This window comes from Aphelocoma coerulescens, chromosome 18, assembly GCF_041296385.1.
Source record: "Aphelocoma coerulescens isolate FSJ_1873_10779 chromosome 18, UR_Acoe_1.0, whole genome shotgun sequence".
Lineage (NCBI taxonomy): Eukaryota > Metazoa > Chordata > Aves > Passeriformes > Corvidae > Aphelocoma > Aphelocoma coerulescens.
This window is the reverse complement of record NC_091031.1, coordinates 7177090-7200582: the sequence shown is the minus strand read 5'-3', so window position 1 is coordinate 7200582 and position 23493 is coordinate 7177090. Positions and strand designations below refer to the sequence as shown.

At 47.6% G+C, this 23493-nt stretch overlaps 3 protein-coding genes across 3 annotated transcripts; 2 read left to right on the top strand and 1 right to left on the bottom strand.

The window, feature by feature from the left end:
* The first annotated feature begins 25 nt into the window (after nucleotides 1–25).
* Nucleotides 26–10457, top strand: JPT1 (Jupiter microtubule associated homolog 1). Its single transcript, XM_069032524.1, has 5 exons — nucleotides 26–187; nucleotides 2830–2972; nucleotides 3581–3678; nucleotides 5590–5617; nucleotides 9482–10457. Exons 1-5 carry the CDS (start codon nucleotides 132–134, stop codon nucleotides 9628–9630), a joined length of 474 nt encoding a protein of 157 aa, XP_068888625.1. The 5' UTR covers nucleotides 26–131; the 3' UTR covers nucleotides 9631–10457.
* Nucleotides 10458–11385: 928 nt separating this feature from the next.
* NT5C (5', 3'-nucleotidase, cytosolic) lies at nucleotides 11386–18137 on the top strand. Its single transcript, XM_069032329.1, has 5 exons — nucleotides 11386–11619; nucleotides 16557–16657; nucleotides 16742–16802; nucleotides 17566–17680; nucleotides 17762–18137. Exons 1-5 carry the CDS (start codon nucleotides 11437–11439, stop codon nucleotides 17902–17904), a joined length of 603 nt encoding a protein of 200 aa, XP_068888430.1. The 5' UTR covers nucleotides 11386–11436; the 3' UTR covers nucleotides 17905–18137.
* A 316-nt stretch (nucleotides 18138–18453) lies between these two features.
* On the bottom strand, nucleotides 18454–20795 carry ARMC7 (armadillo repeat containing 7). The gene is made up of 3 exons (XM_069032330.1): nucleotides 20572–20795; nucleotides 20352–20495; nucleotides 18454–19498 (listed from the first exon to the last, which is right to left on the bottom strand). The coding sequence occupies exons 1-3, from the start codon at nucleotides 20636–20638 to the stop codon at nucleotides 19161–19163; spliced, it is 549 nt and encodes a 182-aa protein (XP_068888431.1). The 5' UTR covers nucleotides 20639–20795; the 3' UTR covers nucleotides 18454–19160.
* Between the last annotated feature and the right edge of the window lie 2698 nt (nucleotides 20796–23493).

The window sequence follows — 23493 nt, the reverse complement described above, 5'->3', positions numbered from 1 at the left end:
GTATAAAAGGCGCGGCGGCGCGGGCGGCGGCTGCAGTTGTCACCGGTAGCGGTAAGGTCCGGTAGCCAGAGCAGTTCCGTCCCTCGGGTCCTCACTGTACAGAGCCCTTCCCTCGGTCCGGCCCCTCCGCCATGACCACCACGGCCACGTTCTCGGGCATGGACCCCAATGGCAGGAACAGCTCCAGGTCTGCGGGGCTCTAGAGGGCCGCTGGGACCCAGAGGGCGGTGGGTCTGGGGATCCCGGGGAGGGCATGTCCGGAGCGGTGCTGGGGCGTGGTGCTGGGGCGGAGGCTCCGGCCGGGCCGGGGCTGTGGGTGTGCGGTTCCTCCCGGGCGGGTCGGGCGGGGGCGGCCGCGCCCACCCGGATGGGCTACGGGGGCATCCCGGGGCCGCGCCGTGCCCGGGGGAGGAAGGTGCGGGAGCTGCCGAGACCCGCCCGGGCCGCTCGGTGCGGCCCCGCCGCCGCCGCCGAACAAAGAAGGGAGGCGACTCCCCGCCTCGCCGCGCAGCCACGGCGCGGGGGCGGGGGGCACCGCGCCCCTCCGCCTGCCTGCCTTCCCCACATCGCCGCGGCCCCCGCGCCCCTCGGCCCCGCGGAGCCGCCGCGGGCTGGGTGGGGCCGGGCGAGCTCCATTGTCTGCGCTGCTCGCCCCCCCCCGCCCGCCCCGCGCCGCTCTGCCCGGGGGGCCCGCTCGGTCCGCGAGCTGCCGGTGCTCGAAGCCGGGGTCGCCCCTTCCCCGGGCCGCGGCCCCGCTCCCGAGGGCGACCCAGGGCTGGAAGGGGGGGGGGGGGGGGGGGGGGCAAGCGGAGCCCGTCTGGAAACAAAGAAAACTTGGCAGGTTGGTCTGGAGGAGATGCACAGCGCTGGGTCGGGCACCCGCGGTCTCGGGAGTCACAGCTGGAGAGGATCGTGTCGTTTTCCACACTATCGTGGCTTTTTTCTCTAAGGTTGTGGCCTGACAAAGCGGATGCTTCCTGTTCCCTTTTGGTTTTTCAGAGTGCATTTTAAAGCAGAAAAAAACCAAAACCCCAACCCTTTACAAAGCTTGTTTCCAAACCTTTTACCTGAGCTCTTCCTGGAGCTGTGGGTGGATTTTCGGTGGACATCACTGGACATGAGGTGGAATTTTAACAGCATGTCATTGCTTGTAGTGTTAAACATGGCTTTCATAAAGCAGGTTACAGCATTTGATGCTGTGAGAGGCTTCTAATAAAATCTGTCAGCATTTACCTGAGGTTGATAAAAGGATTATTCCTTTCTAACAGTTTGAGTGATGGATTTTTTTTCCCCCTTCAGTTGCCTTTTCTGTTAATGTCATTAAGTCTGTCAGTGGAAACTGTTGTGCCCTTAAGAGAGTACTGGTTTCACTGCTCTGGTAAAAAGAGGTGATCTAAGGTTTGGGAACAAGCCCTGCTTTGAACAGACTGCTCTTCAGATTAGTAACTGCAACACCTATAACTAAGAAAATAAACCTTCTATACGACTGTTCTTCAGATTAGTAACTGCAACACCTATAACTAAGAAAATAAACCTTCTATATGTTTCCTCACAGCAAAAAAAGATAAAGGAGTGATTCAAGACCATTACACCACATCTTGATTCAGAAAGGAGACAAAACAAGTAATAATAAAACACATTCTCCAGTCTCCTGGGATCCTCCCATTAGCAGCTGAGCATTAGTAATTCTTAGGAGAAGAATTTGTTAGGAAAAGTGTTTTTCTGGTTTAGAAAATATCCATGTCACACACGTTTAGGAATTTCCCTTGCCATTGGGGTGTTGGAGCTCTGTAGCATGGAGAAGCGTTTTTGTGTTGCAGCTGGAATGTAACAGGCACAAGTTCTCCAAAGATGTGAATTGTCCAATTTGACACACTCTTTGTGTTGAATTCCCAGGTTTGGAGCATTAACAAGCTGGGTGCTGTTTCCTGTTCTAATTTTGATTAATTAAGTTGCTAAGAAGAGAAAGTGTGCACCATCCTTAGTTTGTCCTAGTGTTCATTTTGGAGCCCTGGAGGTCTTTAAAGACCAGGAAGCCCCAGGTTCTGTTGATGTCCTCACATCTGTCTGGGAGTTTTGAAAGTTCTCACACACAGTTTTATTCTCCTGCTGGCTTCTCCAGCTAACCCAGAATCTCTTGCTTATTAAATAAGATCAGGAGGAGTTTATGTTTCAAGATTTGTTCTGCTGCAGCTGTTCATCTTGGTTGGGTCCTGCAGGTTGGAAAGCAGACTGCAATCAAGCTCTTGAAGTACTGAGCAGGCTTCTTTTGTGTCTGTCTAAGAGCAGATTGTTAGATTTAGGTTACATATCTGGAGCTTTGTACGCGTGTCTCTCCTAATAATAGTCAACTGCAAGCTGTTTAATTTCACTTTTTACTTCTAGACCAGCAGCATGCTGCAGATTTGAGGGTTTTTTCCTGAGGAAACAAATCTAAATAAAGGCTGCAGCCCCCAGCCATCAGTGGTGCAACCAGTCCTTCGATTCAAACTCCAGTCTTTGCTGTGTGGCCAGTTTGAAGATGAATATTAACCTTCCCAGGGTACTCTTAAAAAAGCTGGAATTTGACATGCCCACATAGTTATTTTTATTTTTTATTTGGCTCAGATTGGTGGGAGCAGCCCTTACTGTGACACAGGGCACCAGTAGAGCGCGGGAGCATTTTATTTTTGTAAGTGCCACTGAAGAGCAGTGGAGATAAGAGTGCCAGGATGGAATTCTGGCTGGAGCTTACCTGGGTAGTTGAAGTGATGTGCTGGAGCCTCTGTTTGACGTGCTGGGAGTGCAGCTGGGGGCTGGCACAGGGTGTAAAGCTGCCTCTCTCTGCAGAGTGCTGCGTCCTCCCGGCGGCGGCTCCAACTTCTCCCTGGGCTTTGACGAGCCCAAAGAACAACCCGTGAGGAGGAACAAAATGGCATCCAGCATCTTTGGAACTCCTGAGGAGAACCCACCTTCCTGGGCTAAAGCATCAGGTAAGGCTGTAGTGCTTTGTTTCCACATCTGCTGACGGGTATTGATTCATTTTGTGGCTTAGCCTGATGCTGCTGGTGGCTGTGTGGAAACCAGAGTTCCCTTCCTGCTTGGTACTTTGGGGCTATAAATCATGTCTGCTTGCAGGGGATTGTTTATTTCTCATTAATTTCTTCCAGGAGGGTTTATTTTATTCAAGTGTTAGGCATGTTACAAGCAGAGAGTTGTATTTTGGATGCAGTTTCTCCAAGTCACACAAGTGGACTTGTGTCTTACTGTTTGGAGTAGCACTAATTGGTCTTGATTATTCAGAGGAAGTTTATCCTCATGTTTTCACAGCTGGGATTAAGCTTCCCTTTCTGTAGAACACTGCCAGTATGGGTGGCCTTGGAATCCCAAACTCCATCTGTTTAAATGACACCCTCACTGCATGGGGTGCTGCTGTAAGACAGTAATTTGTGAGTTATTATCTAAAGGACCAGGACTCTTTAGAATGGTAAAGCTGTAATTTAAGAGAAAAACCTCTCCCAGTGTACCCAAATCTATTTATGATCTGCTTTCACATCAAGTTTATCTTGCAACCTGGTTAAGAATCAATCTCTGCTTGTAGGGGCTAAGCCAGGTGAAACCAGAGACAGCTGTGAATCGTCTGGACCACAAAGAACAAACTCAACTGAGGCAAACTGTGGGGACTTTGTAGATCCCAAGGTCAGTACTTGACTACAAAGAGCCTGATAATGGACAATTCACACTCTGTGTGGGATTGATTTATCACGGATGTTCACACAGTTGGAAGCATTGTAGGATTTGAAGCCTTTCTCTCAAATCTGTTTTTTCCTGAAGGTTCCCCTTTCCATCTGGTACTCTTCCAGTATGCTGAGGAAGGAAGGGCTGGATTTTTCACAAGGACCACTTTATAGAGCTCTTTACCCATCTCATTGCTGAGACAGTAATGAAGTGGTGTGAAATCTGATTTCAGCTCTGTGTGTAATTGTGGGTTTAAACATCTCACAAACAATAGTTACTACAGCAAACTCTGTGTGGGTCTGACAAAGAACTTGGTTTCACATCCCAGCAAATTCTTACCTCAGTAGCATCAATGCCTGTTTTGTTTTAATAATACCATCAGGTGTGTTATTTTCTATATAAACTCCTTACTTAGTGGCAATATGGAGCATGATTTATAGTGTTAAGGGTGTTAATTAAGTGAAATTTGCTAGATGTGTGACTACATTTAATGGGAAAAACAGGGTTCTTTTGAAACACAGTAAATTCAGTAAAAAACCAGTAATTCCTCTGAACTTAGGTCCCTAGGAATGTATGATAGCCTGTGTTTGCATGAACAAAGTGGAAAAAAGAAATCTTGTTGTTTAAAATTCTCCAGCTGTAGGTTTTCTGAAAAGAACTGGGTAGGTAAGTAATTGATCTCAAATGTTGTAGCAGACACCTTTTATCATAGGTTTTACTTTGGTAATTGGCATCAAGCACCACAGCCCATTTTTGTTATTAACTGTAGCTTTAAGTCACAAAACTGTTCTTTGTTACGAAAAATGTCTTGTTGCAATTTAGCAAATAGAAGTGAGTTTATTTTCTGTGGTATATTCTCTGCTATAAATTTAACTGTTTAGTCTAATTCTACTTTCTGCTAAATTGTTTTGAATACTGTGGTTCTCAGCTTTGCAAACAGATTCTTCCCATGTGGAATACTTTACTTTTATGCAGTAATTCAGCTGCAAACAGCCTGAGACTTAAGGTGATACATTTGTGTCAGTTTCTGTGCTTTTTTTAATCCAAATTTCTGCAGTTTCACTGTGTAGTTAGCAATGTTAAATCTATAAAAGCTGATAAGCCTGATGCCATTGAGGAGCCTTGGCTGCTGCTGGGAGACTCCCTATTTTTGTGTCAAGCTGCAGCCTATGAACAGATTCAGTATGCAAAGAATGTTTAACTGTTTATGTAGTGAAGGAAGCTTCATCAGGAACAAAAAAGCTGATCTGTATTTCACAAATGGAGTTAAATACCTTAGACAGAACAAATGCTCTTGGCCTTGCCAACAGATAAATGTTCAGTGTTGCAAAGAGTTGCTCAGTAGAAAGCAGAGGACACTCAACTCTTGCTTGTTGCTGTCATTGTAATTTTTTTGCCCTTCCTGCTGGGCAGTGGGAATGTTCTGGATCCTGTCAGTGCTGCCTGATGTGGGATGCTCTGTACAATAAAGTGTTCATACCCACCTGTGTCCTTCACTGTGGGAATAACAAATGTGCCACGTGTCATCAGGATTACTCCAATATCTGTTTCAACTTTAGGAAGTATGTTAGGTAAATAAAGAGCTGGTTAAGTTATAAGTCAATCTGTAAGAAATGGTGCTTACAAACCCATGATTTCAGTCTGCAGATTATGAGTGCAGAACCCACTGTGCCACTCTGGGTTCTGTCCCTCTCTTGGAACCCAGAGCCCACTGCTGCTCTGAAAGTGCCTCCCTGCGTCTGTGGTGCCACAGAGCAGTGTGCCCAGTCACACCATGTGCCAATGGTCACACCATGGAGGAGTATCCACTCCATGGAATAGGAAAATGCTTTGTGAGACATGAGATGTAACATTTTCCTCTCTCTTTTCTAGGGAGGAGATGTTGGTGGTGACATTTTTGGTGAGTAACTCCCTTGGACTCCTTTAGTAAAAGCCTTTTGCAGATGGCTTTGCAGTAGAAGGGGATGTAGGATCTATAAATGGTCATTTATTAGGAAAGAGGAAGCCTGGGATTGTCACTGGAATCCCTCAAATCAACAAAGTGACCAACTGCTTCAGTGGAGTGTGGGCTTGGAGGGAAATGGTGTAGTGCTGTTGCTCTCAGGGTGAAAAGGAGAACAGTCCTGTTGGTTTATTTTGCCAGCAGCTGCTGGTGTCAAGATGTGTCTGAGAGTTAGAAGGTAAGATGGAGATTGTTTTGCAAAGAGTTCAGCGATTGAAAGGCCAGACTGCTGTTAGGGTTGCTTATAATTAAATAGGACTGTCAAAATAATTGATTTTAGTTTAGCAGTTTCCTTCTTTCCCATAGTCTTCTCATACAGCAAACTCCACATTCACAGAAAGAATCAAACCCAGCTACTGCTTCTGGAAGTGGCTGCATTAACCAGCTCTTAACTTCCTGTTGCTTTTAAAATGCTGATTTCTGCCAAGGAAGTTGATCTGCATACTGCAAATCGTTGTAAACAGAGGCATTTCCCCTTCAAGTGCTTTTTCTAGCTCTGAGGCTGGAAATGTCTCCTTTGCAAGATTCACTTTAGGAATAGCTGACTTCCTGATGACAGGAGTGTGTGTGTTGACTGCTGCTTTCCAAGTGCTACTTTCAACACCTAAGAGTGGTGGGACATCCCTGAGGCCATTAGCACCTCCATGTCCTGAGAAGACTTTTGCTGGGAGGGGGGGAAGCTTTTCCAGAACTTCTCCACTACCTCTGAGTGGTATCTGTATGCAAAATAAGGGTTGCTTCTCTAGAAGGCTGCTTCTAATGCAACTGTACAGGCTCTAGGATTTCTTTCCCATGTCTGTCTGATCTTAATTAGCACCGTAGGCACCTAGAGTTTATGCCTTGAGTAGGAGGATGTGGTTTGCTAATAGAAGGAAACTGCTCTAAGGGCTCTGCTGCTTTGCCTGGTGCTTGTTTAAACCAGCTCCCCACAGGAGAGCTCCCCACACCACAAAACAGCAGAGAGGTGACAAGGACTGGGATGCCAGGAAGCAGAAGTAGGGCTGCCTGGGATCAGGACAGCTGGCTGAAACTTGGAGTGCAGAGTGGTATTCCTGACTTTTTAAAAAAGTTCACATTTCTACAGGTGTTGTATTTGTCTTTTGGTTTGTTTCTGGCAAGTGACAGTGAAGGAAGTTCTTATCAAGGGTCAGGTAGATCTGTGCTGGGAGGTGGTTAAAAAACAAATGTTATGGAAAGTAACTGGGGTTGTTTCCTGTTGTGGCCATGACTGAAAATTAAATTTTTGAAGGTGGTCAAGATGAAATAAAAATAGCAGGCAAAGGTTTGAATGTTAAACTTTCACTGATGGTACTGAGGAAGGAGTAGAAATCAATGCCTCCTGCAAAAGGTGTCTGTGGTAGATACCTAAACGTCCTGATGGATTGTTAAATTAATTCCTACCATTGACAGCTTTGGGTGTTGTAGCTCAATGGAGCCCAGTCTCACTGATCTGGCTGTGTCACTCCTCCATGTGTCAGGTGGAATGTGTATATTTATTAATCAAGCCTGTCTAGGGTAAAAACCCCATTTCTTTTACAGCAGGGCTCTTGTTTCCTCTTTGGGAGCTGTAATTCCTTTCTGGGCATCAGAGTTCCCAGTGGCTTGCAGTGCACTCAGCAGGGAGCTGTTTCAGGGATTAGACCCTTTTTGAGAAGGGAAGAGCTTTAATATTTTATCTCATCCTGTTGGGTTTACCACGTCACTCATCAGGTTGGCAAACTTACTTTGACTATGTGGGAAGTGCTAATGTCTATCAGCTACACAAGGAGCTACAGAAACTTCCCCCAAAGCCTCCTGTGCTGGTAATTCTTGTTTCTTCTGTGATTCAGGGGCAGTGTGAGCTGAATGAATGTGAGCAGCTAAGGAGAATTAGACAGTGCCCAATTGAGTGTCAGCAGTGCCTGACTGTACATGACCCACAGGAAGGTGGAGCCTGGATCTTGCACAGTGCTGGGACTGTCCCCAGGCAGGGACATTCAGCACTTGCTGTGTCAGCAGACACTGGGCCACAGCAGCTACAGGAGCTTCAGGCTTAAAACGTGGTGTTAAGTGTTTGTTTCAGCTATGCTGGGTTAGTGAGCACAGCAGAGAATCCATAGTGGAGGTGATTCCTGACTGCATGTGGGCTATGCTCAGATGCTGGAGTTCTTTGAGATTATAATAAGCATGAATATGGGGAGGTTCAGTGGACACAGGTGGGGTTTTGGTGTTTCTGATAACATTTTGCATTGGAAAAAATAAACTGAGTTGACAAAGGGTGTGAGATAAGCTGCTGCTGGGGGTAGGAGGAATAGGAGGCAAAGGGTGGGACTTAGTAATTGCCTTTCAGGTTGGAAAAATGAGCTATGGAAGGTGATGCTGGGGGTGGTTTTATTCAGTGCCTTCGTCTGTGACCTGGAAAAGGTAATGAACAGTGAAGTCTCCAATTTTGTTGATGATATTACCCCTTTCAAGTAGTCAAATTGTGCTGATGGTGGGAAAATCTCGCTGTCAGAAGGACTCAGCTAAATGAGGTAGGCAGGATAATCCCTGTGTAAGCAAGTGTAAAGTAATGAATCTAGGGGGGGGAGAAAACCCCAAAAACTAAACCATGGCAGCCTTATGTTCAGCTCTGTGCTGTGGTGCTCTCAGGATCTGCCTCAAGTCCTTCTCCTTGAAATTCTTTGAGGTGTTTGGAGGTGCCAGCAAAATACTGAATTTCATCAGGGAGAGGATGGAAAATGGCGTCATTTTTTCTGTAAACAATGGTAATACCTTGAATTGTGTGCAGTCCTTGACACGTGAAGAGCAGGGGGTTGTAGTGGAGGTGACAGGGAAGAGGATGGGGTGCAGTGGCTGCTCTGTGAGGGGAGATTGGAATAGTTGTGCCTGTTCAGTTTGAAGAGAAGGCTAGGGGAGGCAATTTGATCAAGATCTACTAAATCATGAAGCTTAAGGTGATTGTGCAGCAGTTTCCTGAATTCTCCCAACCCAGAATTAGTGAGCATGAGATTAAACAAAGGGGTCTGTTGAAAACAGGTGAGGCTCATCTTCACCCTCTATATCAGGGGCTACTTGGTGCTGATTTGGGCCTTTGGCTCAGAACTGGTTGTGCTAACCTGTAAAAATGTGAGATGCTGATGTACTTGCTGTACTCAATTGTCAGAGCAGATACATTAGTTTGCTCCAGTATCTAAAGTGCTTCCTGTGAAGAATTCCTTCTGTGCCCTGTCTTTGCTTGTGGTTGCTCAGAAGGATTTAAGATAAAACTCTCACGTGCTCTGCAGGGAGTGTACAATCAGAGCCTCCCCATGCATGGCTGTTCCCTGGTGTGTCCTGTGTGAAGCCTCAGAAGTGTGTCAGATCCTCTTCCCTCCAGTTTGGAAATTGGGGATGCAGTTTGAGCTCCTGCTGGTGCTGCTGTGACTCCCAGCACCTGCTCAAACTCGAGTGACAATGCCAGAGTCACAACACTGACTAATTATATGTACAAGACTTAAGCCTTAAGCTGCTTGTCATTAAAAAAGATGAATTGCTGGTGTCCCCTAATAACAGCTGGGTGAATGTGGCTCTTGCTGAACACCTGAGACTGAGCTGTAAGGCCTCAGATTTGATCTGAGAAACACTTCTGAGGGCTGAGTCTGCCCTGCCAGTGGTTGATAGCATTGGAGTGTGTCTGTACCCCTGGACAAAACTGACAGGAGCTGAGCTTCCATCTGAGCCAGCCAAACATCTGGCTCTCATCATCCACATCAAACACTTTAAAAGCTTCTTTTCTTCTAGAAAACACTGAGGCTGATGTAGAAGCTGCCCCAGGTCAGAGTGAAGAAAAGTCCCTGCCTGCTGCACCTGTTCCTAGCCCAGTAGCGCCAGCACCTGCACCCTCCAGGAGAAATCCACCCGGTGGCAAGTCCAGCCTAGTCCTCGGTTAAACCTTTCCCTTCCTGACTGTTTTGAACTCGTGTCTGTTTTCTTTCCCCCATGCTTGTGAACTGCACAACTTGAGCCTGACTGTACATCTCAAATTTCTTTCATTAAAGAGAAGCACTTTATGTACTCCATCTTTTTTTGAAATCAAGGGTTTTTTTCCACTTCTGTCCTGTGTTTCCCCCAGATCTACTGGAAGTGACATGAGTGTTTTCTAGTGATAGACTTGAGGGAAAGCTTTATGAAGTATTGTAATGTAATTCAAAGGAGAGTAGCTTGGTTCTAAGTGTGCTTAGAAGGTTTTTGTACTGAGATTTTTTTTTTTTTTAGAACCCCTTAGCTTTACAAGGGTCTAGAATCCTGGTTAACCAGGCCAGCAAACAATCAGCAAGAGCAGTCCCTTCCTCCACATGTGGGATTTAGGGATCTAAAAGGCTTCATTGACTGCATGTGGTAAATGCCTTGTGCCCTGCTGTGCCATATAAATCATTAAGTGGTTAATGTACACCATGCTGCCTTTAAAAACAAAATAAATCTTGATACTGGACTACTATGACACAGGGTCTGTGCCAAATAGAGGGCTGATGACCAGAGCCACCTGGCCTAGTGCTGGGAAGGGGCTGATTCAGACTTTATTCAGTAAAGGTGGAGTGGATTATATAACTAAGAATTACAGGGCATTTTTTTTTTTTTACAACTGACTCAATGCTGTGCATGATCATGCTGGTGCTTGACCATGAGGTGAAAATCTCATCCTTTAAAGTGTGTGTTGTAATTTCACGAAGCTGGATTGTTGCTTAAAAGTAAATAATATAGAAATTTTGAAGCAGTGTTTCCTGTGTGGGTTTTATTTCATTATTTTGGTTTTGCTTTGTTCTCAGTTGTCCTTGTCTCAGCCAACCTGCCCTGTTCTAACAGAGGAGAGTTCTTAAACCTGGCTCGAGGTCACCAACATCTGCCATCTTCTCCTGAAGAGAGAATCTGACTTCTCTCCTCATTTTTGTCTTCTAGATCAGAAAACTGTGGAATATGGCTTGATATATATAATCTGTTTTATCCAAAATACTGTTTTTTCTCAAGAAAATTGAGAAAAGTGTATTTTCCTCACTAAAAAGAAAAGAAAGGAGGACCATAAAAGGGGAGGGGGTGGAATTGAGACCAAACCATGAAGTTCTGTGCTGTCCTGGCAGGGCTCTGCTGCCCAATAAGCCACAGCCGAGGCTCGGTATGGAGCTCCTGTGACTGCTGGTGCCTTTTCCACCGTTCTGGAAGAACCGGTGCCTGAAAGCACCCTGGCTTTCCAGATCCCTGCTGGAGAAGCCCTGCCCTGGGGTGCTGAACCTACCGAACTGGATTTGCTCTGCCGCGCTCCTCCTCTCCTCCATCTGGAGGGGGTTCCCTGTAGCTGATGTGCCCCGTGCCCTGCACCAGCTGCATCGAGAGCATGGGGAATAACCCAGAAATTAATATTTCCTTTGCAAGCGCCATGCCCAGGAGAACTTGTTAATGCTCCTTGATGGCTGCTGAGGCTCCACTGCGCTTCTTTCTCCTCGGGGGGGACGTGGCAGCCGCATCCCGGCCACGGCGGGGTCCCCAGGAGTGCCGGGAGGCGGCTTTTGTGGGCTTTTTCTCTATTCCTGCTGTGGACCCCACCCTGTTCCCACGCGGGGCTGCCCTCGAGGCTCTCCGCCCCGCCCTCTCATGCATATTCATGCGGTTAATACATATGCATGAGTGCTCTCGCGTGTGCCGGAGCCGGGGGCGCTGCGCCCGCGTGTGCCGGGAGCGGAGAGCCGGGATCCGGGATTGGGATGGGCAGCGCGGCCGCGCCGCTGCGGGTGCTGGTGGACATGGACGGGGTCCTGGCCGACTTCGAGGGCGCGGTGCTGCGGGAATTCCGCGCCCGCTTCCCGGCGGAGCCGCGCGTGGAGCTGGAGCAGCGCAGGGGCTTCTCGGTGCGGGAGCAGTACCGCAGCCTGCGGGAGGACCTGGCGGTGAGTGCGGCTGCGGGGCCAACACACCCTCCCCATCCCGCTGGGAAACCGCTCCCTGCCCGCCGGGCTGGGCAAAGCTCAGCGTGGGACCAGTGGTTTTTAAAATCCGCTTAAGTTACCTGCAGGTTTTTTTGTCCATGTATACCTAAATGGGATTCGTTTAAGGAATACTCACGTAAACAATGCCATGTTTTTTATGTAAGATAATAACCAAAATCATGGCTATTCACTGTATGTCCAGGTTCCTAGTTCCAGGAACTTGTGACCATCAATTGCCATCGATCGGAGCTCTGGCAGTTTGGAGCCTGTGGGAATGCTGACTGGATCCACACTCCTGTCTATCAGCCAGTGGCAGGAGCCACTCTATGGGACAGGAGGGAAATGAAATTGTCATTTCTTAGTAACAAACCTCCAGGCTCAGTAAAGGATCTTAAAATGAGCAATGGAGTTTTCAGGAAATGTGTACAACACAGCCCAGATCATCATCTGTTCCATTTCCTGACAGAGTCCTCGACTGTCCTGTGGTGACCAGAAGGAAGGGTGAAGTCTGGATTTACAGTATTTGTAATTTTGCTTTGCAAACCTCTCTGTTACTCATTCAGCCATCAGCAAACATTCAAAATGGCAGCAGTTTGCATGGATGGAGGGTGTTCCACCAGCCTTCTCCTGCTGTTCCTGATCTCGTACCTGCCATGCACTCAGCTTGTCAGGGCATGCAGAGGGAATATGGATACAGGATTTCTTTCTGTAGAAACCCAGATATAACATTTATAGTTCTTGTCTTGCTGTGGAGCCGTGTGAGCATGTGCAGAGTGCTCAGGGAGCTTTGGGTAAATTACTGTTCTGCTGCACAGCAAGAGCAAGAACATGAGTAGGTAAAGAGCAAGCTGAAGATGGTTCAGTGAATGGTTTGATGACAAAATTCCCACACACATCCCTCTGTGAAGGGCTGGTGATCCTCCTGGAAGAAGTCACTGATTATCACTACACAAATTAAGGCTGCATGAAACACAAAATTACAAATGCTGTGAATCCAGGCTTCACCCTTCCTTCTGGTCACCACAGGACAGTCGAGGACTTGGTAAGGAAACCACTGATCCGGGTTGTGCTGAACACTTTCCCTGAGAAGTTCATTGCTCGTTTAAGAACCTGTACTGAGCCTGGCGGGTTTTACTGCTAAGAAACGACAATTCACATTAATTTCACTGCTGTTCCATAGTGAGGTAAAGGCTCCTGCACCAGAATAAGGGGCAGGAGTGCTGGATCCAGTCAGCATTTCCACAGGCTCCAAACTGCCTGTGTTCTAATCGATGACTATTGATGGTCAGAAGCTCCTGGAACCAGAAGCCTGTAAATATAGTCAGCAGACATAAATTTGGCTATTATTTTGCAGAAACAAACATGATTTATTGTTTAAATGACTAGTCCTTAAGTGACTCTCACGGACAAAAAAAAAAAAGTTGCAGGAAATTTAAGGGGTCATGACTTTTTATTTGTTCTTTTTTGGAAGGTCTACAGTCTGATCTATCCAGAAAATTGCACTTTGTTCTATTTTTGGAAACCCCATTCCCTAATTTGGTTCATGCTCATCCTGTTCCTCCCCAGACCTTAGGTGTGGCAATGAAATAACCAGACAACTGGTTTGAATCCCACACACACCAGCAGTGGCTGAAAGCTCTTATCTTGCTGTTCTAGCCTGGCTTCCTAAGGAAATTAGCTTTATGGAGCTGTGCTGTGTGTCTGTCTCCTTCAGTAATCTCTGGAGCTTTGGGCTGGTTTAGGTATGTTTGGCAGAACAATAAAGTTATAGTTTTAAAGATTTGAAGCTCCTTTGGGTTTTATGTAAATACCATACATTAGTTTAAAAACAGAGCCCTTGTTTGTTCTGCTGTGGCTGTATAGGGTGTCTGTGGGGCAGGAGAATCCCCATGGAAAGTCTGTCCTTGGCACCAGCTGCAGGGAAAGCTTTGGCAGGAACCAGCAGCCCACACAGGGCAATTTGTGGGGCCACGTGTCCATGCAGGGAAACTGAGCCTGCAATTCGTCAGTGCTGAAAGGAGGGGATCAGCTGGACACCAGGGGATCAGCTGGACACCAGGGGGTCAGCTGGACACCAGGGGGTTAGCTGGACACCAGGGGGTTAGCTGGACACCAGGGGATCAGCTGGACACCAGGGGGTCAGCTGGACACCAGGGGATCAGCTGGACACCAGGGGGTCAGCTGGACACCAGGCTCTTTGTGGCAGGTGTTGGCTGTGTCTGTCCATGAACTTCCAGGGTGTGGGATATTCTCGTGACATGGGCTGGGAAGTGCAGTGGTGATGATTTATGCATCACCTCTTCCTGAGTGGTGTTCATGCTTAATTGGTGCTGAGCAGCTGCCCCTTGAAACTTGAGCCATTACTTCATTTCTGTTTCTGTTTTGATTGCAAGTTGATCATTAATTTCACACTGTAAATCCATTTTATTTAGAAGGACTTCTAATCCATTTTATTTTGTTCAAGATTTTTTCACTGCACGTGCCTCTCTACCCTCCTGTGTCTGTGGTCATTTTGTTGGTGGGGATTTATCTCCATGTTTCCTGGCCCCAGACAGAAGAAAGGATTCAACATCCCCATCAGTGGTAAAAATTTCTAGAATTATTTTTAAGTCCTGTAAATGGGAAAGCTTAGGGACAGATGTAGTCCTTCCAGTTTTGTATCCAAATTGTTATCTTACTAATGGAGGTTAAAAGGAAGCGTTCAGCATTGGTAGCATGAAAATGAGGAAAGAAAATGGTTTTACTTTCTATTTCTAGTCACTTTTTTATGAGAGGAAATGGCTTTTGGTTCCAAGAGTCATCAAATCAAATTTCTTTCTCCAACAAAGCCAGACTTTTTTGTGATGTGGTGGAAACTTGCCAGTTTCTGGTGTCTTGCTGTAGGATAAAAGAGCTTTCAGACACGAGCCCCAAGTCTGTAATTCAATCTCCTTGGGAAGAGCTCCAGGGAATTGTTGCTGGGATCACGGAGGCTTTGCATGGAAACAGAGATTTGGGCAGATCTGATTGCCATGTCTGCACCTAGACAGGCTCCTTAACCTCTTCTGATCTGCGTGTGAAATCAGACAGTGCTTCCAACTTTCTTTCTGTTGATTTATGAGTATTTGTAGGTGGTGATAACTGAGTGAGCTTCAGGATCTGAGAGTCTGGTTTGACTCCTCACTGCTGCTTGATTGAAATGGGTTTTATGTTGATGTTGCACTGGTGATACAGAGCAAGGAGACCTTCAGCTGGACTCTTTAGAGCTGGACTCTTCTAAGCAAAGGCTGCAGCCTGCCTTTGAAGAATACTTAACAAGAATTAAGTTTTCCAAACTGTTCAGTGGCATGGCAACGTATGACTTTAATGCTTGTGGAAAAATGCTGCTTTGACACCTCTGAAGTTCACTACGTGACCCCAAGGAAGTTAAGATTTGTGTGTCTCAGGGTAAAGAGATATTGGAAGCTTAATCTCTCTGTTTTAGGGTGAAACTTAGGCCTGGAAGGAGCCTCAACCCTCGGTGCTGCTGTGGGTCCTTTGCCATGATGGGATGTGGGATAAGGAAGGGGAAAACCCATCAGCTGTGACCTGCTCTGAAACACTCATTTAACACAGGCCACTGAACAGTCACCAGGGAGCAATCCTTAAAATTAACTAACCAGAGCTGGATTCAAAGCAGTAAATTTCCTAATAATAAAAGGTGTGAAAATGTCTTACCAGTAAATTAAGAAGAAAAAGGACTGGAAGGACAGTCCTACGTGGAAATTGCCCTGGAAATACTGCTCTTCCTTTTAGAGATTAAAGATGCCACTGTACTGTATCATATTAAATATCTTTTTGTCCCATTTTTGGCTATGTTAGCTTGGGATAACATTGTTTCTCCAGTAATCTTGTTTCTTTCCTATTTACACTCACTTAAACATGATTCTACCTTTAGGGCTAACCTCCTTCCCCACTTGTTTATCATTAATTTCCTCTCTGGTTCACGTGGCATCCCACATGCCTGTATGGAAGGTGGGTTTACACTGAGAGCAGGTGCAGACACAAAAGGGATAAAGCCCTTAATTGCAGAGCTCAGCCCAGTGCTGAGCCAGGCGAGGGGGGCAGTGTCCCACAGCACCCTCAAACCCAGCCCAGATGGGGCTCATGGGGTGCACAGGTCACCTCACGGAGCCAAAGGTTCTTGGGGAAGCACAGGGATCACCTCTGAACTTCCTGCTGCAGTCTCAGACTCTTTGGAGCAGACTTTGCACCAGCCCATTACCTCAGGGGAACAGCTCCGTCCGGGCTGGAGCCAAGGTCTGCTCCTTCAACAATATTTTAAGTGGGTGACTGAAAATCATAAAAAGCAGCAAAGACACAGAGCTTTCCCAGCACTCTCATCCTCATCCTTCCCTCTTGCTGAAGGGATTCCCCCCAGGTGTGGCAGTGCTGGCCTGGCCATTGGCACGGTCACCACCGTGCCCTGTCTGCTCTGAAGGAAAAGGGGGCTGATGGGCAGCACCTGCATCTGCCCACCCATCCCTGGTGAATTCCCGAGCCCTCAGCAAACTCAGCCAAATGTGACAGAGGAGGAGAAGCCTCCAACTTGTTCCTTTGGTTTTCACCACAGTCAGTTGAAAGAGACCTGCTGGGAAGAGGTGGGGTGGGAGCTCTGCCTCCCTCAGCCCCTAGAGACTCCAGTGGGACAGGGCTGATCGTAGGAGCAAAGTCAGGCCAGGGGCATCTCTGCCTCCTCATGAACAACCAGAAAGTGACTTCTCCTTCTTGTCTGCCCAAACTGGACCTTTCCCAGAAGTGAAAGGTGAGAAATTTTATAATTCATTCCTGGGGGGAAGCACTGGGCTGTCACACAGGGGGTGACTGGAGAGTGCTGTGACAGAGCACAGCCCCTGCTCATTGTCCTCTGTCTCCTGCAGGCCAAGGTAGCCAGTGTCTATGAGTCGCCTGGCTTCTTCCTAGACTTGGATCCAATTCCAGGAGCCCTGGAAGCTGTGCAGGAGATGCTCCACATGCAGGAGTAAGGACACTTCACACCCTGCAGCCCTTTTCCAGGACCTTACACACTTTCCCCTCACTGCTAACAAAGGCTGTTTCTTTTCAGCACTGAAGTCTTCATTTGCACGAGCCCTCTCCGGAAATACGAGCACTGCATTGTGGAAAAGGTGGGAGGGAATTGTTTTTATTGGGTTTAATGCTGCTTTTGCAAGGCCTTGCTGTTTCATACTACCCAAGGTGGAGCTATTCCTTTCTAAAGACAGTAGCTGCTCCAGCTGCCAGGCTTCCCTCAATCCCTGTCTGAGGGACAGCTTCCCACACACAGAGCAGTAACTCAGGACAGGGAATCTCCAAGTGCCACATGGTGCCAGAATTACTGTGGAGCATGTGGCCCCTGGGCTTTTGGAGCTGGGCTGGGACCAGCTGTGTCAGCAGGTGACAGCAAAGGAACTGTTACAGTGCGGCCCACAGGGATGGGATATTCCCAGGGGATTCCACTCTGGAGAACCATCAACCAACAAAACCTACTTCAGTCTAAATCTGGAGCCTGAGATGTCCCAAAAGAGGCCAGTGCTGTGTTCAGGAGGCTGTAGTATTGGAATAAATCCTTCTTGTCAGTGGCATGAGAATGGAAGGGGTAATTTGGTCACTGGAATGACTTAGATGGGTACAACCCACGTGCTCTGGGCAAGCAGCCAGTGCTTCTCACAAACTCAACAGCTGGGCACGGCCAGGGCAGTGCTGAGTGGCAGCTGTCACACAGACAGGTTTAATCAGCATCCTGGGCCGCAGCCAGGCTCCATGTGGGGATTCCTAGACACAGATGAAGGTTTACAGGGGGAAAAAATTACTCTGTGAGGGCTGGTCTGACATAAGTGATGTGCAAACCGAGAGCACAGCGGGATTTTATCCTATTCCTTGTCTCTGCAGTATAAGTGGGTAGAGAAACACTTGGGACCCGAGTTTGTGGAGCGGATTATTCTGACCCGAGACAAGACCGTGGTGGCTGCTGACCTGCTGTTTGATGACAAAGACACCATCCAAGGTTTGAACAGCATTTCCACGGCTGGCTGTTGGCTGGGGAGCCATCCCCAGCTGATGGCAGCTTTTCCCCCCCTTCCCACAGGCGCAGAGCCCAGCCCGAGCTGGGAGCACATCCTGTTCACCTGCTGCCACAACAGGCACGTCCAGCTGCCGGCCCCGCGCCGGCGCCTGCGCTCCTGGGCTGACGACTGGAAGGCCATCCTGGAAAGCAAGCGGAGGCAGTAGTGCAGGAAGGGGATGCTGCATTCTCCCCACTGCCAGGGAACAACCAGCCCATCTCCTCCCATGCCCAGGAGGCACTGTCACTGCAGGGGTCAGTCAGAGTAAATGAGCTGCTCCTGTCACACAGTGCTCTTGGGTTTCTGGAAGATTGCTCTGCACTCAGTTAATCTCTGTAGCATTTTGGATGTTTGCTGTAGGAGAAGAGAAACTATAAACTATAAGCAGCTGTGGTTGGATTTTTGTGTGTGTTTAACCTCACTCCTGTTTGGTTTGTGCAGTCTGGGGGCAGAGGGGAGGGAAAAAGAGGAAGGAGGAAGGCTCTGAAAGGTAAGCAGATCCAGTGTGGGCGTCTGTCAGGGAGCACTGGGCTCAAGTCAAACCTTTTAAATGTTATGTGTTTAGCCACCCTAGCTCTTGGGTTTTCTCTTGCCTCATTGGCTGATAATGAAAAGAGACTAAGCTGGCTTCAATTTCTGGCCCGTGTGCTTCAGTTAGAGTGGGCAAAGGCTGCAAGTGCTGGAGAAAAACATTCATGAGCTCACACAGAACTGATTACACAGCATTTAAGTTAATGTTTTATTAAGAGAAGCTTTTACAAGACAGCTGTTCTTATGAGCCAGACTGCCATGAGCCCCCTTTTTTTTTTTTTACTTCACCTTTCTCACCAGTGGTAATGAAAGAAAAACTTAACCACCTCTTCATTTGTAGGGTAGCTACAGCCTGTCCTATGCAGTGATTCCCTAGCTGGCTGCCTGTGCCATGATTGGAGGATGGCATAATTAGTGCCACAGGGATGCAGAGATTGTGAACTGCCAGGGCAGGGAAACTCTTTTCTCTGCAGGAGAAATAAATTTCTGTGACATTTCAGTCACTTGAGTTGACACTTAGCATTACTTGTCACTGACACTGAAGGGGAGAGCTGCAGCACAACTAGCCAGGAACCAGAGGGGACATAATTCTGCCCAATAACCCAAGCAGAAAACCCCTCATTGCTGGGAAGGGTTAGTTGAGCAAGCTGGGTGCTGAGCTGCACTTGGCAAAGTACTCTCCAATGTGCAGCCATGACCTGCTTTATCTTAAATATTTGCTTGCAGGCTTGGCTGCGTGCTTGGCCCAGCTGCCATGGTAGTGCTGTTCCATCCTCTTTTGTTAACTAAACCCCAGCACTGGTGGGACCAACTCCCCTCTTTAATGCTGCTCTTGACCTGCTGAGCAGAAAGCGAGAACAGCAGGAGGTTCCCCTCTCCACAGCCCCGCGCTCAGTCCTTGGGCAGAGGAATCCCCACTGCCGTGTGCCTGCTGAGGTTCCTGGCCTCCTCCACCTGCGGAGGGCTGCAGTAATCCTGCAGGAAGATGGATGCCAGGTTGCTGAGGCGCGTGTTGGCCGAGAGCGAGAAGCGGAGCATGCACTCCACCACGGGCAGTGCCGTGGTCTGCACGCGCGAGCGCGGCGTCGTCAGGAACATCAGCGTGGTCACGGCCGACACCACGGTCTCCTCGTTGGAGCTGGACAAGCAGTTGATGATGGGTTCCACCCCGTTGGCCTCCAGGATGTACTCTTTGTTTGTTTTATCCAAGCACAGGTTGCAAAGACCACCTGGAACGGCAAGAGAAAAGCGTCTGTCCAAATTCATTGCTCATCCTGTTTCTAACATCCAGATCTTCTGTTCGGACGGAAAATTCCTAACGGTTCCCTAGGCCATGTTTTGTTGATTCTTTCCCGAGATTTTCCACCAGCACACTCCTCCTCCTGTGTGTCATTAGAGGGCACTGTTACTGCTGCACATAACTGCTTCCACAGAATGATTCCAGGATCACTCATCCCTAATGGAAGACACAAGCCAGCAGTTTATTGCAGGTGCTATAGGAAGCCAGAGAATGGAGATAACCAGAGTAAGTAGCCAAGAACCACAGAATGTTTGAAATATGAAACTTTGAGATGCAGCCACAAACCTTAAAAATCAAATACGTTTAGTATCATCTCATAGAACTGCTCACAGGATCTGGCCCCTTAGCTTACATTCAGACCATGAAAAATCACGGTAAGGCAGTTCCTCAGAGGGTTTATTAAAAAATGTCAGGTAGTATTCTAGAAGACCAGTTGCCAATAGCAGAATGGTTACATGGATCTGTACAACAGACCTGGCAAATTCTATGTATTAATGACTGCTCTATAGAAGAGATTTCTGTAAAAAGTTAATCAGGCATTGTTTAGAAAAAAAAAACCAACCCCAAATCCTTTCCAGATAGTGTCTTTATTAAGCCCTGTGAGGACATGAAGGGTCATGCCCGCCTCTGACCTCTCTCCTATTCTGCACTAAAGGAGGCTTTATCAGCACAGTGTGGGTTTGCTTTTGGAGCCCTGCGTGAATTTGGGGAGGATTAACGACCGAACCGAGCACAGGGCGCGGTGTTCCCTGACCAGGCGTCGGCTGAGGGGCAGCCCTTACCCATGGCAAACTCCACGAGGGTCTCGTTCTCCTCGGTGAGCATATCGAGGAACAGGTCCAGCACCTGGAGCTGCCGCAGGTACTCGTAGTTGCTGGGATCGTAGGCGAAGTTGGCCAGGTTCGCCAGCACCTGCTCCTTGGCCTCTGCAAGGAAAAAGGGTCGGGTGTGTGACCGTCTCTCTCGACACGGAGAGGACGAGCGAGCAGCGCCGTGTGTTACCTGTGCTGTCCGTCACCTGGAACTCGGTGACGAGCGCCTGCAGGTATTCCAGCCGACCCAGTTCCATCGCGGGACACCACACCGGGCTGCGCGTTCCCCCGGGCAGCGTCGGCTCAGGGACCGGGTGTACCGAGCGATGGGGAGGAACCGGCTGGCTCAGGGGGGCACGCAAGGCCCACAAGTCGCCATTGTGTGGGCGGTACACGGCGGGGCCAGCTCCCTCAGGCGGGGCGGGGCGGGGCGGCCGCCATTGTGTGGGCGGTACACGGCGGGGCCAGCTCCCTCAGGCGGGGCGGGGCGGGGCGGCCGCCATTGTGTGGGCGGTACACGGCGGGACCAGCTCCCTCAGGCGGGGTAGGGCGGCCGCCATTTTGTGGGCGGTACACGGCGGGGCCAGCTCCCTCAGGCGGGGCGGGGCGGCCGCCATTTTGTGGGCGGGGGTGGGCCCACTCCTTTGAGGGGGAGAGGTGGTGCCTCTTCCTCCTCTCTCTCTCTCTCTCTCTAAATGTATATAATTATATCAAAATATAAATATATCAAATATATCAAAATAAATGAACCCGCGTCGAGGTATTTGACTGTCTCGTTATATGGCAAAGCTTTGCTGTTTAAACGCTTTGTTCTGCAAACCAGCTGACCTTTCCCCACTGATTACTTACTTAAAGAATTTTCACCTCTGTATATGTTTTGCTGCTCCATCCCAATGCTGCTGCCCTTGTGGTAGCGCTGCTCCTGGATCAGTTCCAGTTTAAATAACGGGATTGCAACTCACAAAGCTGAGGGAGAAAGGGTAAAAACATACGTGCAGAGCAAGGTAAATTACCTGGGAAAGAAAATGAAACAAACCCAAGGAGTGAATTAAAAGAGCAGCAGGTGATTCCGCCTTGGCTGTACAAAGGTTTGGGCACAGAGCAGAGCAATTCCCTTGTCTTGAACTAACACAGCTCAGTGAAACCACCGCAGTTTTATGTGCTGCAAGAGGGTTCAATTATGGTTTATGTTGTGTAAATATACAAGGTAAAGGTTAATAAAGATCGTAAACTGTGGGAGTGGACTCTGCAGAAATTTGTACTGCTTTTATTGAAGCAATTACATGCATGGATGTTCTTCTGTGGATAAGGCAAGGAACAGGCCGTGAGAACATGTTGTCTTTTGTGTTATCTCAAATACAATTGATTATCATATCAAGCAAATTAGTCATGGACTGATCCACATGGCACCAGTGACAAGAGTGGTGGGCTGATAACCCACACAGCTGGAGCCACTGAAATTATCTGCCCATGACTACATTAAATAGGATGAGCAAAGAAGCTTCACTGAATGCGGTAATGCTAAATATTTTAACATTGTAATGGATGGGAAGACACAGAACATGAAAGGGAAGGTATTTATTTCTACCTGGTACAAAAGTTTAAGCCAGACTAAGCACTAGCAACTTCAGCTCTTAGCATAACTATCAACTGAAGTCAGTATGTATTTATGTATATGTCTAAATACATATATGTATTTTTATGTGCATATTTGAGTATATATATGTTAAGATGATCAGCAAAGGTGCTACAGACTATGTCTATATTAGGATGTTTTGCTACTGTACTAAGAAATCTCTTCTAATGTGTGCATTTGTAAGTGTTGATACACTTTAAAGCTTCATCTGTCATTAAATAGAAGGTAAATGAGCAATGTGGGAAAGCAGGAGCAGAGAAAGCAAACAACAGGAGCTAGTCCATACACACAGAGCACTACTGGGATTGACTAATAAGGGGGAGGAAACTGTGTTTAAAAAGGAAAAATGCTATTACTTCTGTTTGTAAGAACTGCATTTACTCACCCAATATTGGCTGTACAGTTTAATGGTCTGAGTGCTCCAAGCACTTGCTGTTTGCCAGCGCAGCTCCCAGAGCAGGGGCTGGTCTAGCTGGGGTAGTCACAGCTCCAGGGGCTATTCTGGTGACTTCCATAGCACACTGAAGCCAGAATTCAGGAAATTTTAATTTCTAGTAGTTGTTTCTTTTCTTATAGCTACTAGCCATGTCTGCAAACAGCAAGCCAAGCTCTTAAATTAAGTGATTTTGAACTTCTGAGGTGTCTTAGAGTGTGTTAGATTGCTGTAACCTTTATTTGGGCTTTATTGCTATTAAATATTAATAAATAATCATAAACTTTCCCAATTATAACCCTGGCAGAGAACCTTAGGCTTTTAAGGATCATGATCTTGCAATACTTCAGTGTGAGCTTCCCAGTGAATGTTTAATTTCAGTGAGGAAAGGTGCTTCTGGCCAAAATGCTTATCTTGCAAGAGTCAGAGTATCTTCAGTGATAAAGGGAGCAGGGGAGGGGCAAGAGGGGACCCGGGGAGAAAGGAACATTTAATTCTGGTCAGTTTTTGTTGCTCTGCTGTTTCTCAGAGATTTGTAACCTGGCTGAGTTATTAGTGTTTGTCCCAAATTAAAGCCAGGGTTATATTACTGTCTGCTGGTGTTAAAGAAACTGCTTCAGTGGGGCTGTGGTTGCCTTGCATAAAGGGCTGACCTTAAACTAATGAGGGGAACTTTTATTGCTTTCTTTTCCTTCTGGTCCCCAAGATTCCTAAGGACTGAGTGTCGCTGCACCTGTAGGATCCCTCTGAGGGGGAATATTTATTATTCTGTAGCATGCTCAGGTCCCTCCTGTTATCCTTTGCCAAGCTCCTGCTTAAGGCAGCTTGGAGTTCAGGTTTGAAACACACATGGGAGAAGAGATCTGTGGAAAGGAGAGTTACGGGAACTCAGACATCTTATTCACCTGTGGAAACACAGCATAAAATATTACTTCTTGTTTGCCGAGGATTTGCTTCAAACCTATGAGTTGTGGATTACTTTTAAAGGGTCTGTGGAAAGTAAGCAGGGGAGACAACTCTGTTTTCAGGCTTGAGTTCTGTAA

Bases quoted from the DNA above. Each gene is read 5' to 3' on its own strand.
- NT5C (XM_069032329.1), top strand. From the start codon at position 11,437: ATGGGCAGCGCGGCCGCGCCGCTGCGGGTGCTGGTGGACATGGACGGG. The intron at 16,803-17,565 runs GTGGGAGGGAAT...TTGTCTCTGCAG, and splicing joins AGCACTGCATTGTGGAAAAG to TATAAGTGGGTAGAGAAACA. The intron at 17,681-17,761 runs GTTTGAACAGCA...CCCTTCCCACAG, and splicing joins TGACAAAGACACCATCCAAG to GCGCAGAGCCCAGCCCGAGC.
- JPT1 (XM_069032524.1), top strand. From the start codon at position 132: ATGACCACCACGGCCACGTTCTCGGGCATGGACCCCAATGGCAGGAAC. The intron at 2,973-3,580 runs GTAAGGCTGTAG...CTCTGCTTGTAG, and splicing joins TTCCTGGGCTAAAGCATCAG to GGGCTAAGCCAGGTGAAACC. The intron at 5,618-9,481 runs GTGAGTAACTCC...CTTTTCTTCTAG, and splicing joins TGTTGGTGGTGACATTTTTG to AAAACACTGAGGCTGATGTA.
- ARMC7 (XM_069032330.1), bottom strand. From the start codon at position 20,638: ATGGAACTGGGTCGGCTGGAATACCTGCAGGCGCTCGTCACCGAGTTC. The intron at 20,496-20,571 runs GTAACACACGGC...TTTTCCTTGCAG, and splicing joins CCAGGTGACGGACAGCACAG to AGGCCAAGGAGCAGGTGCTG. The intron at 19,499-20,351 runs GTAAGGGCTGCC...TTGCCGTTCCAG, and splicing joins CCTCGTGGAGTTTGCCATGG to GTGGTCTTTGCAACCTGTGC.